This window comes from Chlorocebus sabaeus, chromosome 26 (genome assembly GCF_047675955.1).
Source record: "Chlorocebus sabaeus isolate Y175 chromosome 26, mChlSab1.0.hap1, whole genome shotgun sequence".
NCBI classification, from domain to species: domain Eukaryota; kingdom Metazoa; phylum Chordata; class Mammalia; order Primates; family Cercopithecidae; genus Chlorocebus; species Chlorocebus sabaeus.
The window spans coordinates 576,595-592,906 of record NC_132929.1 but is presented as its reverse complement, the minus strand read 5'-3'; the positions used below and the strand labels follow the sequence as shown (position 1 = coordinate 592,906).

Sequence of the window (16,312 nt, the reverse complement as noted above, 5' to 3'; positions counted from 1 at the left end):
GATTAGTGAGGAAGGCACGTTGAAAGCCAAGACAGGCTGTAAGCTGGGCCTCTCGCGCCAGTTACCCAATAAGAAGTTCTTGAAGTACAATTAACACACAAATGATTAGAACGCAAAACAGTCTTATTGCAGATATAGAGAATGTTTGACTGGCATAGGCAGAAGATCAAAACAGATACAACATTCCCTTAAGCCAAAGCCTAATCCAGCCTAACTCTCTTCAATTCCACGAAGGCTAAGAGAGGTGAGATGGCTGCAGAAAGAAAGTCTGAAGGTAGCAGAGATTCGTTCCTAGGTTTAATGAAAGACGCAATCTGCATAACATAAAAGTGCAAGGTAAAGTAGCAAGTGCTGATGTAGAAGCTGCAGCAAGTTACCCAGAAGATCTAGCCAAGATCAGTGATGAAGGTGGCCACACTAAGTAACAGGCTTTCAGCGTAGATGGAACCGTCTATCGGAAGAAGACGCCATCTAGGACATTCACAGCTACAGAGAAGTCAATGTTTGCCGTCAAAGCTTCAAATCTTTTGTTAGGGGCTAATGCAGCTGGTCTGTATTAGCTGAATTTGTTGAAGTCAATGCTCATTGACCATTCTGAAAATCTTAGGGCCCTTAAGAATTATGCTAACTCCTCTCTGACTGTGCTCCAGAAACAGAACAAAACCTGGAGTCAGCACATTCGTTTACAGCATGGTTCACTGACTATTTTAGGCCCACTACTGAGGCCTACTGCTCAGAAAAAAAGATTTCTTTCAAACTGTTACTGCTCATTGACAATGTACCTGGTCACCCAAGAGCTCTGATGAACATGTACAAAGAGAGTAAAATTGTTTTCATGCCTGCTAACACATCATCTTTTCTGCAGCCACATGGATCAAGGAGTAATTTCAACTTTCAAATCTTGTTATTTAAGAAATATGTTCCATAAGGCTATAGCTGCTATAGGCAGTGATTCCTCTAATGGATGTGGACAAACTAAATTGAAAACCTTCTGGAAAGCCATCACCATTATAAATGCCAGTCAGAACATTTGTGACCCATGGGAGGAGGTGAAAATATCAGCATTAACAGGGAATTGGAAGAAGTGGATTCCAACCCTCATGGATGATCTTGAGGGGTTCAAGACAAGTGGAATAAGTGACCTCAGATGTGGTGGAAACAGCAAGAGAACTAGAATGAGAAGTGGAGTCTGAAGATGTGACTTAACAGACTATAGTATACACAGACTTTTATATCCACTAGGAAACCAAGAAATTTGTGTGACTTGCTTTGTGAAGACACTTGCTTTATTGTGTTGGTTTAGAAACAAGCCTGCATACCTCCGAGTATGCCTAGAGCTCCCTCTCCCTGAGTGTGAGCTGGACTTAATGACCTGCTTCTGATGTACAGAACAGGGCAAGAATGATGGAGTGCCCCCTCTGTGATACAGTTACACAGGACTGTGGCTCTGTCTCGCTCCACTCTCTCTCGCTGGTGCTCCCTCCCCTGCGCCTCCCTTGCCCTTGCTGACAGAAGCTGCCATGCTGTGAGACCCTCTATGGACACGTGGCAACGGACTGAGTGAGGGGAGGCTCTGCCAGCAGCTCATGAGGGCCTGAAGCCTCAGCCCAAAGGTCCACAAGGGACTGAATCCTTGCTCGGACTCAGACAGCCTCAAGACGACTGCAGCCTGCTGAGATTCTGAGCTGGAGGATGGAGTTATGCTGCCTCCAGAGTCCTGACCCAGAGAAACTATGCAATGATAAATGTGTGTGAGACAGAACATTACATGAGAGTATCTCACTCATGAATAGGATCTCCCAAAAATCTAAACAAAACAATAACAAACACAAGCCAGATACAGATCCTGACCAAACTGGATTTATCCAAAGAATGCAAGTTTCTTTAATATGAGAAAACCAATTAATCCAACTTACTATACTAACCCATTAGAAAAAACATCGGCCAGGAGCGGTGGTTCCTGCCTGTAATCCCAGCACTTTGGGAGGCCGAGGTGGGCAAATCACAAGGTCAGGAGTTCAAGACCAGCCTGGCTAACATGGTGAAACCCCGTCTCTACTAAAAATACAAAAAAAAAAAAAAGTTAGCCAGGCGTAGTGGTAGGCGCCTGTTGTCCCAGCTACTTGGGAGGCTGAGGTAGGAGAATCGCTTGAACCCAGGAGGCGGAGGTTGCAGTGAGTTGAGACTGTGCCACTGCACTCCAGCCTGGGCGACAGAGTGAGATTCTGTCTCCAAAAAAAAAAAAAGAAAACATCTATGAAAGAACATTTCGAAACATATAGAAAGAGTGTTGAACAGAAATCAGTGTCCACTGATGAATAGAAACAGAAGGAAACACGCCTATTCTGATGAAGGGCTTCTACTCAAACCCCACTGGAAGCCTGGGAACGCTCCATCTGCGCCCGCTCCAGTCTGGATCAAGGCAGGAGCCTCCGCCCACTCCTACCAAGCATCACACCACAACCCCAGGCCGCACCATGAGCTCCCTTTCTCCCACACAAACGGGAAGAACAAACAAGAGGTACGCTAGAAAGAAAGGGACAGAATTCACTTAGAGACTACGGCACTCTATAAAGAAGATACAAGAAATCTTCAGATAAACTCGAACGGTGAGAGTCAAGTAGGTCACCAAACATAAAGTCAATATATAAACATCCAGTATTTCTATATATCAGTGGCAATCTTTTATTTTGGGGGGGGGGCAGGGGGTGCAGTGGACGGAGTCTCGCTCTGTTGCCAAGGCTGGAGTGCAGTGGCATGATCTCAGCTCACTGCAACCTCTGCTTTCCATGTTCCAGTGATTCTCCTGCCTCAGCCTCCCGAGTAGCTGGGATTACAGGCACATGTCACTGAGCCGGGCTTATTTTTGTATTTTTAGTAGAGACAGGGTTTTCCCCTTGTTGGCCAGGCTGGTCTCGAACTCCTGACATTAGGTGATCCACCTGCCTTGGGCTCCTAAAGTGCTGGGATTACAGGCGTGAGCCACTGCACCAGGCCAGCAGCAATAAATTTTTTAAAAGATAGTATTTACAATAGCAAACAAGAAATACATCTAATGAGTGATACACAAACAAAAATTATAATACTTTTGTATAAATGACGTATTTTCAAAACTAAAAAAAAAAATGGCCAGGTGTGGTGGCTCTCATGCCTGTAATCCCAGCACTTTGGGAGGCCAAGGAGGGTGGATCATCTGAGGTCAGGAGTTCGAGACCAGCCTGGTCAACATGGTGAAATCCTGTCTCTACTAAAAATATAGAAGTTAGCCAGGAGTGGTGGCGGGCGCCTGTAATCCCAGCTACTTGGGAGGCTGAGGCAGAAGAATTGCTTGAACCCGGGAGGCAGAGGTTGCAGTGAGACAAGACCGTATCATTGCACTCCAGCCTAGGCAACAAGAGCAAAACTCTGTCTCAAAAAAATTTTTTTTTAATTTAAAGATTATACAAAAGTATCTTAAACTCTAGCTGCTTCCTGCATACCACAGTACTATTAACCCTGAGTACAGATCCTTGCATGTGCTAAGAACCACACACACCTTTAGCCACAACTGTCTCAGGCTCAATGACCCTGTGACACAGAAAAAGTGCCCTTACCTTCCCATCAGCCGTCACAGCAAAGAGGGTCTGTTCCCCTCCGATTAACTGCACGGGTCTGAGAGTTGCGAGGGCTTCACAGGGAGTGGGAACTTTGACTTTTGCACCTTCAATGCCCCCGAGCTGGCCCCTATGATTATGTCCCCATCCATAAATTGTTCCACTGCCACCAGCAGAGAGAGTCCAGTCATCTGGTCGCCTATAACAAACATCAAGTGAGCATTTGCCATGGGAAAGAACAACGCACACGGCCTCTCGCGCTCTCGATCGACATTACTGCTTGTTTCTAATAGAACAACCTGTTCATCCACTGCACAAGCTGCTCATCTTGCTCTCTTTTAAAAATGTCGTGGCTCTCATGCAGAACATCCATGTTTTCGCTGTCTGCCATTAATTCACGAATTTTCTTAGCCACCTAAACAAAATTATTATGATGTTACAAATCAAACACCCATGTCAACAAAATAGATAAATACTAAGGAAAGACAGAAAGAATCCCTGCCTGAAAATATGAGGGAAGAGCAACACTGCAATGTTACGGCTCATGGGCAAAGCCAATAATGACTGCATCAAGTCTAACATATTAATAATGTCTAGACAGTATCAATCTATCTGTATTTTACTAAAAATAAACTTTAACTGAAATTCACAGTGACAGTTCACTCATTTTCACCTATGTGTTATTTTCTTTGACATTCCTTGGCAAGCAAAATTTTTCTGTGTCTCATAATATTGGCATCTTTTTACACTATAGCCAAAGAATGTTTTTGCATCCCAAAAGTGATTCCAAAACATCATGCAATACCTCATCAAGAAACAGACGGGGCAACGGTGTTCTTTTGTCAAGGGCCACAGCAACGCGGGAGGCCATGCAGTACCTCCGGAACCAGGCCCACTTGTGTGTCTCGGCACAGCAAGGGAGAGTGTCCAGCTCCAGGTCACAAGCAAGAGCTACCAGTACCTGCAGGCGTCGAAAATGACAAACACAGGGACACTCAGAAATGCAGTGAACAGGCCAAAGTTTCTGTGACTCCTTCCGCAGGACCTCCTATTCCAGGATGACTGCCATGGGCACACAGCAAGCATACGGCCAGCATCAGTGATGTGGAGATAGATCTCTGACCGTTCCTAGCCACCTGCCATAGAACAACTCTTGCTGCCTGCCATTAAGTGACAAGAACACCTGTGCATCTCAAGGCATGCTAACGGTGACAGGCTTATGGTTTAAGGGTTTAGATTACACGATCATTTCTCGAGATTTTTTCATATTTGACTTTAGGAATACCTACAGCTGCCCTCAGAGGCCTAAAACACACACACTGTACATGACAGCTCTCAGTGGCTCTTTCAGTCAAATAGCTCTATTGTCACTTTAAAAATAAGTCAAACATTACCTTAAAGAATGGGCTGTGGAGCAGTTGTTTGCCACCCCTCACAATAGGATCTTCATATTCAAACTGCCTCTGCAAAGCTTCTGGAAGACCTTTCACCAAAGCAGCAAGAGCACTACCTGTAAAACTCTAAGAAACAACAGAAGAGTATTCCATCATAGGAATCCAGGCTGCAGGGGAGGGTGACCATTTGTTTCTACGGTCAAATGTTTCATTATGTTGGTACTTTTTCTTCTAAAAAACAAAAAAAAGCTTATCAAAATTCTCAAGCAGGAAAAAAGCTAAGAGAACATAAATACTAAAATAAAAAAGAGGAGTCTGAAGACTCATCTAAGAATGTTTGTTTACAATGATTTCAGTACATCCGCTTCCAGAGAAACAGTCCCTCTCTGGCCCACAAATGCTGCCTGTCTCCTCCCATGGGTAGGATCAAAAGGGACTACTTTAGTCAGCAAAATACGGGGTAGGCTGTCAGGTAGCCTCATTGTAGAGTCCAATCAACACAATCCTGTGTTCACAGCTGTCCCCAGATTTTCACAAAATCAAAGTCCAACCTGAACTCAGTATACACTGCAACTGTGCAAAGTCTGGATGAGACCAAGGCCTCCTTATTCTTTTTCTTTTTTTTTTTTTTTTTTTGAGATGGAATCTTGCTCTGTCACCCAGGCTGGAGTGCAGTGGCACCATCTCGGCTCACTCCAACCTCCACCTCCCGGGTTCACGCCATTCTCTTGCCTCAGCCTCCCGAGTAGCTGGGATTACAGGCGCCCGCCACCACGTCCGGCTAATCTTTTGTATTTTTAGTAGAGACAGGTTTTCACCGTGTGAGCCAGGATGGTCTCCATCTCCTGACCTCATGATCCGCCTGCCTCGGCCTCCCAAAGTGCTGGGATTACAGGCGTGAGCCACCACGCCCGGCCCAAGGCCTCCTTTTTCTTATGTGAAATTCCCCAACTCTTCTCAATGATTTAGAGGTTTAGACTATGAAAGCAACATTTTATTCCCCAAGGGTCACAAATCTGGAAATTGTACTAGAAAGCTCCATACCAAAGCTCTTGCTTCCCCATCATTTTCTCCAAGCAGCCTATTTATGTTAATTGACTGCCCAAACTCAGTTGTAAGCAGCTTCCTCAACCTCTGAAGGGCCCACATTCTGTGACTGGCGGCTGAAATGAGCAGAGAGAAAGTATCAGAAGTCTGACGGTTTCTTCCAAGTAGGAAGACAGGTGCAACTGTAACGGTGCCGTTTACCTAGGGCACTCAGCTGTGCACACGCCGCCAGCGAGGCCGCAAGGCGAGGGACGATGCTTCTGTTGGAGGCAAGGTTGAGTCGGAAGTCTAACAGACACGTCACCAAGTCCATGGATGGGCAGGAGAGGACGCAGCGGTCCGAGAGGAGTTCCTTAGGGCCTGTGAATGAGCACTGTGAACATCCCTGTGTTTCACAAGCTAGGGACCACCCCATAAGAAGCCAAGGAACAAGGGCGGCTCCACCCAGCCCCAACCACCAGAAGGCAACAGCTGATGTGCCCACGCCTGCCACTGCAAGTCAGTGAGCCTCGCTCTTCACACTCATACTTCCACTGTAAACCAAAAGCCTTGAGAACTGCACCAGCAACAACTCCTTCCACACCAGGTGAGGAGTGTGAGCCTGACAGCTGGGACAGTTCTCTGTGTTCTGTTCCACGCCTCAGTGGGGCCTGTGGGAGCACTCACTCCAACACAGCAGAAGGTAGGCCGTCAGGCACTACGTGGAAATGTGCACGCGTCCATGTTGCTCCAAAAACAATCCACAGCCAGTCATCTAACGTTGATCGCCAGAAGCCCCTCCCTTACCAGCAGCTGGCATGATGGGGTAGACGGTGAAGCGCCAGCCCCAGCCATTCACAGACCCATCGCTGATGAACTTCCACTTTAACTCATCCCCTGGGATGCGCAGCTCGCTGGACCAGTCGGACCACTCTCGGCCTGGAGGAGGAAAGTGCACCCCGGGGTTAGCTTCACCCCACCATCCAACCAACACAAACCTTCTTAGACACAAAGCAGAAGGATTTCCGTCACGTGTGAAGAGCCAGTTCCTCCAATCCGAGCTCTCCCAGGCTGAAGTGCACAGTGACACATCACTCTTGGGATTCACACTTTAATACACACATTCTTCAGCAAACATTCATTCAGCCCCTGCACCAGGCACCCAGGAAACTGAGGCAGGCGAAGGCACTGCCCTGGCAGAAGCCACCACCCAGTGGAGAAATGACCCCACACAGCCAGGATACAGTGAGTGGCCGCCAGGTCTCCAGCACACACCAGGCCAGGGGCCATGGGGACGTTCCCCGGGAAAGCTCTGATACAACCAGGGGCCAGGCAGCAGAAGGAAGAACCCTAGCCATCCCAACAGAGGGCCCATGTGTGTGGTTCAGCACGGCCCAGAGGAGGTCGCCCTCGAGGGAGCAGAGGGCCTGGCTGCTGTGGACAGGAGCGGTGGTGCATCACAGCACCTCAGAAGGCCAAGAGAACCCCGCTCGACTTCTGCTTCAGAAGGACCATCTGGCAGCAGCTCAGGGATGGCCCATAAGGACTTTCTGCTGGATGCAGAAAAACTGTCATATCCAACAACACTACTGAAAACTACCCTGGCAGACATCTGTCAAAGCACCAGAAAAACCCACGCCCACCGGGACCAGACCACTTCATGCAAAGCTTTACCTAACCAAGTAATGCCGTGTGAATAAAGCTTTCCTGGGACACAGCCACGCCCACTCACGGGCATCCAGTCTGCATGTTATGACAGAGGCTGCATCACCCGGCCCTTTACAGCAAACACTTGAGATGAAGGACAAAGAGGTCTTAAAAGGTGCAAACACACCCCTGCACCGCCAATTCTAAAATACTCGGTAAAACAGCATTTCACAAGCCCCCCCCAGATGTCCTCATCTGCGCCCGCTGGCCTCATGGAGCCTAGTAGCAGAGACAAGCCAGACACGTGGCTGCCTCCATCTACATACAGAAGTCACTCCACACATGGCCATGCCCTCACTGTAGCCAGTAAGAAGCAAACCCCTTGAAGAAGCTCTGCAGTATGCCAACCATGACCTCGCACAAGCCCTGGCACCCCACACATCTCCAGCACCTTCTGCGACTGTCTGGTGAGGCAGAGCCCATCCGACAGGGATATGGTGCACAGATCACAGATAATTACTGTATTTAAAAGTATGGGGAAGAGGCAAGCAAACCTACTGTGTTTCACAGCTGAACAGCGTTTTGTCCCTTCCTCAAGACTTCCATGAGAATACAGTAGCAGCATTCTGTCCTACAAATGTGAAGGTTTGTGTCTGCGGAGACACAGGTGGGCAGATGATGCCCTGCTCAACCTCTTGTCCTTACCTGACCGCACGGAGACAATCCTGTTGACGCTGTCCATGATTGTGAGAGGGTCGTGGCGCCTCTCCGTGGAGCACTGCCGGTCAAATTCCACCCTGAGTCCTTCTGCACCTGGAGGACAGAACACAAAACATAGCAACCACTTCAGATCAGCACCCAAAGTAGAAACAGTGCACCAAGGAGAAACAGTGAAACTAAAACCACGTTTAACAGTGAATGAACAGCAGAAAGTCAGAAAGAACTGGCCTCAAATACAAGCATCTCAGACTGACCGCCCCTTTCCCCAGCTCATCCCCACTGAAGATTATGTCTGTGGACTGCAAGGCCAGAAAACACTTCCACTTGGCCAATTTGTCTTGTGCGGTCACTCCTGTGCAGACTTTCCCACTGCAACCCCACTCCCCAATCAAGCTTTACAGCGAACCTCACACTGACCAGGGGCTGCGGGAATGCCCAAAGTGCAGCCCAGTCAGACGGCAGTTGTGGGTCACCTGGGGAGTGAGGAGCACCTCAACTCCTGGCGTGTCCAGGGAACTGGAGAATCGCTTGGTGTGGAGAACCCGCAGGCCTGGTGTGAGAGGTGTGCAAGCAGAGGCACAAGAGTTTTCCTTCAGGCTGGAAGATCTTTAAGGTCTAGCAGAGGATGGCAGTGAGGGGACAGGAAAGAGGTAGGCGGGGAAGGAAGGAAGGAGGAAAGATGTGGAGCAGGGGCTCAGGTCCCCTCCTACGGTTACAGGGTTGAGAGGCTCGGACTGGTTTTAAAATACTATCTCTGGATGCTCTGTTGGGGCCTGATTCTGGGGAGACCACAGGAGGTGGGGAGTGGAAGCAGGAATACAGGGAGGCAGCTAGGATGTGATTGCTGGGATAAACCGGGTGAGACCCCACGGTGCTCTAGCCCAGAACGTCTAGAGTTAAGGAGAAATAGTTGAATTTGGAATATATTTTAAAAAGCAGAGAAAACAGGATTTGTTGGTGGACTGGATATAAAGTGAGAGAGAAACAAGAGAAAAAGGGTCACAAGATTTTCGTCTAGGCAAATGTTGACTAGGAATATCCTTTGTTCTTTAAATTTCCATCATGAAGTAATACTTAAAGTTTAAAAACGCTTTTCTGGGCCAGACGCAGTGGTACACGCCTGTAATCCCAGCACTTTGGGAGACCAAGGCAGCCAGCTTGCTTGAGCTCAGGAGTTCAAGACAGGCCTGGACAACATGGTGAAATCCTTTCTCTATATAAAATTTTTAAAATTAGCTGGACACGGCCTATAGTCCCAGTTACTCAGGAGGCTAAGGAAGGGGGATCGCTTGAGTCCAGAGGTTGGGGCTATAGTGAGCCGAGATCGTACCACTGTACCCCAACCTGGGCGACAAAGTGACAAAGCTTTTCTGAATCTCACCTCATTCTAAAAGTTCAAGAAAAATTATTTCACATAAAGATGAGCAAGACAAAAGTATAAGACCAAATACAATAAAAAGTTATTGTAAGAAAAAGGGAATAGGCTGGGCACGGTGGCTCACACCTGTAATTCTCAACACTTTGGGAGGCCCAGTTGGGAGAATCGCTTGAGCCCAGGAGTTTGAGACAAGACTGGGCAACACAGAGAGACTCGTCTCCACGAAAAATAAAAATAAGTTAACCATGCGTGGTGGCACAAGCCTGTAGTCCCAGCTTCTCAGAAGGCTGATGGGGAAGGATGGCTTGAGCCTGGGAGGTCGAGGCTGCAGTGAGTCAGAATCATGCCACTGCACTGCAGCCTGGGTGTCAGAGCAAGACTCTGTCTCCAGAAAAAAAAAAAAAGTGAGAATAAGGAACAAAATAACATCCCTATAGGCAATAAAAGCAGGCCAGAAAGATATGCCCACAAAACACATCAATCCTGATCATTTCAAAACAAATAGAGTGAAATTAGAAAAATGATATAAGACATGAAAGAACCACATAAATCAGACAGGAAAACCAAAAAAATTAAATAAAGCTGAAGACAGAATTACAATGAAAACAAAACTACATTCCAATGGAGATTAAAACAGAGTGTAAAATCAAATAAATACAGCAGATGTTACCTTAAGACAAATAGGAAAAAAGGAGAAAATTGTTTAAAAAGAAACAGAGGTAAAAGGTACTTGAAAGAGAAAGTAACCAACATTAACTCTAAAAGGCATGAACTATCCAATGCATGCATAGTTTTCTAGGGACCAAGTGTCCCTAGAAAAGACTGCTAAGCAAGGTTACAGAACAAACACTGCAGACTGCAATTCAAGAGAATGTCCTGCAAAACAGACTTGGGACAACAGACTAAAGGAGCACCACTTACCCAAGAACATCACTGAGAACAGCCGCGCGAAGGCACATTCTAGTAAAATCACCGAAAAAACACATGCGGCTTCTCACAGAGAACACCAAGAACGGCCGTACGGACACACATTCTAGTAAAATCACCAAGAAAACACACACGGCTTCTAACGAAGAACATCGCCGAGAACGGCTGCACGGACGCACATTCTAGTAAAATCACTGAGAAAACACACACGGCTTCTAACCAAGAACATCGCCGAGAACGGCTGCACGGACGCACATTCTAGTAAAATCACTGAGAAAACACACACGGCTTCTAACCAAGAACATCGCCGAGAACGGCTGCACGGACACACATTCTAGTAAAATCACTGAGAAAACACATGCGGCTTCTCACCAGGAACATCACCGAGAACATGCGACAAACGCACATTCTAGTAAAATTACCGAAAAAACTCACAAGACTTCTAACTGGGAACATCACCGAGAACGACCACACAAATGCACATTCTAGTAAAATTACTGAAAAAACACACGGCCACACAAACAAACATTCTAGTAAAATTACCAAAAAAACACACACAACTTCTAACTGGGAACATCACTGAGAACGGCCAACTGGGAACGTCACTGAGAACAGCCACACGAACGCACATTCTAGTAAAATTACTGAAAAAACACACACAACTTCTAACCGGGAACATCGCCGAGAATGGCCACACGAATGCATATTCTAGTAAAATTATCAAAAAAACCGGCCGGGCGCGGTGGCTCACGCCTGTAATCCCAGCACTTTGGGAGGCCGAGGCGGGCGGATCACAAGGTCAGGAGATCGAGACCATGGTGAAACCCCGTCTCTACTAAAAAATAGAAAAAAATTAGCCGGGCGCAGTGGCGGGCGCCTGTAGTCCCAGCTACTGGGGAGGCTGAGGTAGGAGAATGGCGTGAACCTGGGAGGCGGAGCTTGCAGTGAGCCGAGATTGCGCCACTGCACTCCAGCCTGGGCGACAGAGCGAGACACTGTCTCAAAAAAAAAAAAAAAAAAATTATCAAAAAAACCACAGGCAACTTCTAACCGGGAACGTCACCGAGAATGGCCACATGAACACACATTCTAGTAAAATTACCAAAAAAACACATGCAACTTCTAACCAGGAACGTCGCCAAGAACGGCCACATGAATGAATTCTAGTAAAATTACCGAAAAAGCACACACGATTTCTCAAGAACATCGCTGAGAACAGCCACCACGACTTCTAACCGAGAACATCACCAAGAATGGTCACACAAACACTCATTCTAGTACAGAACGGCCACAAGAATGCACATTCTAGTAAAATTACCAAGAAAACACACGCGGCTTCTACTCGAGAACATCACCGAGAACGGCCACACAAACGCACATTCTAGTAAAATTACCAAGAAAGCACACGCGGCTGCTAACCAAGAACATCGCCGACAACGGCCACACAAATGCACGTTCTAGTAAAATTAACAAGAAAACACAAGCGGCTTTTCACCAAAACGGCCACACGAACGCACGTTCTAGTAAAATTACCAAGAAAACACACGTGACTTCTAACTGAGAACATCGCCAAGAACGGCCACATGAATGTACGTTCTAGTAGAATTACCGAGAAAACACGCACGGCTTCTAACCAGGAACATCACCGAGAACAGCCACACGAACGTACATTCTAATAAAATGACTGAAAAAACACACGTGACTTCTAAGGGGAAAAGATGTTATCATTTTCACATTTTCACAGAGGAAAAAGACGTGACCCAAGGCTTTAACACCCAGAAAAACTGCCTTTCAAATTCAAAGGACAAAAACTCTCGTGGACAAGTCTGACCTCAGGGGCTAATGAGGAATTCAGTAGAGTGCATTTCAGACCCCACAAGGACCAGTTAGTAAAACTAAGACTTGAAGACTGAAAGACAGTATGGTACGTAACAGCTATTATGCTCTTGTAGATGCAGTATAATCATTTTAATAAATTTGAGGAAATTAGGGCATAGTCTAAGATTTTTAAGAATTTCAGTAATTATACTGATGTTGGCAGTGTTGAAATTATATCCTAAGTCTGTCATATGTGCAATGTGGTTACGTAAAGCAAATGAAAAATCATGAGTTATTTTATCAAACACTATCTTGGAACCAGGATTCGATATGGAAGAAAAGAGAGGCAGACGTAACAGAAGAAGTACAGACCTTGTACTTTGAATTTGAGTAGAAGGAATCAGCACATTAGCCAGGCGAGGTGGCACACACCTGTACTCCTAGCTACTCAGGAGGCTGAGGCAGGAGGATCAGTTGAGCCCGGGAATTCGAGGCTACAGTGAGCTATAACTGCACTACTGGACTCCAGCCTGGGTGACAGAGCAAGATCCTGTCTCTAAACAAATACATACATAAATAAAATATAAAAAATAAATAAAAGGAAGACATTTTTAAGTATCAGTATGAACTCAAAAGAATCCAGGGCAGATCCCAGGTGAAGAGTGGCAACCTACAAAAAACCAAGGTCACCATGTTTAGACTGCCTGGACGCTACCAAAGACCAGCGGAATCACTTCAGGAGCCACACTGAAGAGGCTGCCACTGTCTAGAAACAGGATAATCTCAGCTTTAACAAAGATAATCACAATAAAGTAAAACGATCACATATGTTTCAATCCATCAGTTCATAATAATATTTTTTAAAAAAAGGTCACCTTCAAGAAATGATAGGAAACCAATTCATTCTCTGGTAAACAGAAGGAAGAATCAAGCTTTTGTCTTTCTCAGGCAAACAGCACCTTGGGCAACCAACTATAGGATGAGGGGAAATGTCTCTTTATAAGAAAGTATTCCAGCTAATAAATAAGGAAGAGATGATTCCACCAGAATAGTACCATTTGTAGCCCTCGTGGGCCAATGGCCTCAGGTGCTAATAAGCCTCAGGGGCTGCAGATGTCACAAAAGAAACACAGGCAGGTGGGAGGGGCCTGCTGGGGCTGAGTCACAGCCACTAAGGAGCTGGCGAAAGGGGCGGAACTTATGGGCCTCCGAATCAGGCAGCACCTTGCAGAAGGACGGGCCTGAGGAACACACTGAACAGCAGCACGCGTGTCCAGTCAGCAGATTCAGGCTGCACAGAAGCCTGCCGGATCAAAGGCCAGGGCCTCAACAATTTTCTTAATAATTTTTCTTGAGTTGTTAAAAAGAAAAGAAAGATACACACATGGGTAACAGAAGCTGTCCAGAAATGCAAGTCAGTGATGGCTCAGCGTCAGGACAGCATCACTCAGAGGGACGTCAGGGGACAGGCTGAGGGCTTCCGGAATCTGCCACAGGTTATGTCTAGACCTGGGTCATGATGACTAGGGCGTCTGCCTGATTATCATGACGCTAAACATTTACTTTGTGTGACTTTCTGTATGATTTATTGTGCAAAAGAAATTTCTTAGAAAAGGGGAGAAAAGTGATTCTGAAGCAATTCTGTATCTTCTTTTTATAAAACGGAGATGGCTGTTTCTACTGAAGCAATTAGAGAATCACACCGTTCTGAAGGTGGAAACGCTGCAGCTCCTCCCTGGGGCCGGCCCCGTACCTGGTATCTTCACGGTGCCGCTGGTGGAGGTGTCGTCGGTGTAAGGGTGGCTGCTCTCCACCACCACAGGCTGAGAAGAGAGACGGCCGCTCTGCGAGTCTGTGGCCACGTCCTCCAACTCGGTGACGCAGAGCTCCAACAGCATATCTGCCACCTGGGGAGGAAGCACGGACATGAACGAAGAGGCCGACAGCTCCACACCTGCTCACCTGCATGCCACCTCTGTCCGTCCTGCTCCAGAGCTCCACAAGGACAGGGTGGCAGACTGGAGGGCTTGGAGTTTGAGAAATTGAGTTCAAATCAGGGCTTGCCTTCCTTGCACATAAAACAGAGACAGCACAGAGCTTGAAAGGTGCTGTGAAGCTTAGAGATGATCTATATTAAAAAGTCGTTGGGGCCAGGCCTGGTGGCTCATGCCTGTAATCCCAGCACTTTGGGAGGCCGAGGCAGGCAGACCACCTGAGGTCGGGAGTTCAAGACCAGCCTGACCAACACGGAAAAAACCCATCTTTACTAAAAATACAAAATTAGCCAGGCATGGTGGCGCACGTCTATAATCCTGGCTACTCAGGAGGCTGAGGCAGGAGAATCGCTTGAACCCGGGAGGCGGAGGTTGTGGTGAGCCGAGATCGCACCATTGCACCCCAGCCTGGGTGACCCAAGCAACACTGTGTCTCAAAAAAAAAAAAAAAGTCATTGGGTGCAGTGCAGTGGCTCATGCCTGTAATACAAGCATTTTGGGAGGCTGAGGCAGGCAGATCACTTGAGATGAGGAGTTCGAGACCAGCCTGGCCAATATGGTGAAACCCCACCTCTACTAAAAATACAAACTAAAAATGCCTGTAGTCCCAGCTACTCAGGAGGCTGAGACAGGAGAATCGCCTGAACTCAGGAGGTGAAGGTTGCAGAGCTAAGAATGCGCCGCTGCACTCCAGCCTGATGGACAGAGAGAGGCTCTGTCTCAAAAAGAAAAGAAAAGAAAAAAAAACTAGCTGGAAGGCTCCCAACACACACAACCTTAACATGTGCCAGCTGATCAGATGCAACACCGTGCTAACAACGGCTTCATTTCACACCAAGACACGATCACTTCCTAGTGAGGAAAGTTGGCCTTGGAAACAAAACTATCAAGGGAAGGAGCACCCAGTAGGTGAAAATGACCACAATCCCAGAAGGCAACGGAGCCCGGTGCGAGGGGCAGGAATCAGGAACCATCAAGCTGCCCAGGCCAGACAGAGAGTCTGTGACAGGAGGGACCACCGACCCCAACACGGCTGCCCCTCCTGACCCAGTACACTAGGGGTCAGACCCACGCCACATTCTCAACAATCCACAGTGTTCTTATTTTATTTTAAAAATTATTGGTGATTCACAATCACCAATTGTAACCTTTTACAATTAAGGTTAAGAGTGGTGATTATAACCTCTGTTATTTCTAAAAATAAATGAGAGAATATGTCATAATAGCAATAATCTATTAACCCCAAAATTTTTAATCCAGAAAAAAATAAAACTCTTCTAATGCCCATTCTATACTTTTTAGAAATAGATTATTCTTTTTTCTATTTTTCCTCATATGTAGGTAAGAAATAGCTTTGCTTAGTAAACATATTATTATATATTAATAACAAACTAATATCACTGTCATATAGGCTTGATTTGAAATCTAAATTTCTCTCTCTGAGTCCCAAATATCAGGTTAGGGCAGGACACAGAAATAGCCATCTTGCCAACCTGGCAAGGGCAGTATGAACACGGCCGTATCCTTATTCCTGTCTCTCCTGGAACCTGGTTGAGTTACTGAAAGCAGATGTCGGCATCATCAAGCGCCCGTGTGCAGAGCTGACCAGGGGCTCTGGCCTTCAAAGGCTGCTCTGCCAAAGGCATCATCTGCAGAGGGGTCATGACAGAGCTGGGGCTCAGAGCACTCAGGGTTCCAACCCATCTCTTCCACCTACCAGCAAAGTGAGTGTCCTCAAGCCGTAACAACCTCTCAGCCTCAGTTTCCTCATCCATACATAAAGGTAGCCCCTACCCTGTACTGAGAATGCGGGAT

General features: G+C 46.8%; 1 protein-coding gene across 7 annotated transcripts in view; it reads right to left on the bottom strand.

The window, feature by feature from the left end:
• The window catches only part of LOC103245991 (E3 ubiquitin-protein ligase HERC2), a 219,985-nt gene that overhangs the window by 32,644 nt on the left and 171,029 nt on the right, over positions 1–16,312 (bottom strand). For all 7 annotated transcript variants that reach the window (XM_008017306.3, XM_073011972.1, XM_008017312.3 and 4 more), the window contains 9 exons: positions 14,257–14,410; positions 8,366–8,473; positions 6,821–6,952; positions 6,236–6,394; positions 6,032–6,150; positions 4,988–5,113; positions 4,399–4,554; positions 3,893–4,008; positions 3,594–3,792 (listed from right to left, as the gene is read on the bottom strand). In XM_008017306.3, coding sequence (XP_008015497.3) covers positions 3,594–3,792; positions 3,893–4,008; positions 4,399–4,554; positions 4,988–5,113; positions 6,032–6,150; positions 6,236–6,394; positions 6,821–6,952; positions 8,366–8,473; positions 14,257–14,410 — 1,269 coding nt within the window. The remainder of the gene's footprint in view (positions 1–3,593; positions 3,793–3,892; positions 4,009–4,398; positions 4,555–4,987; positions 5,114–6,031; positions 6,151–6,235; positions 6,395–6,820; positions 6,953–8,365; positions 8,474–14,256; positions 14,411–16,312) is intronic.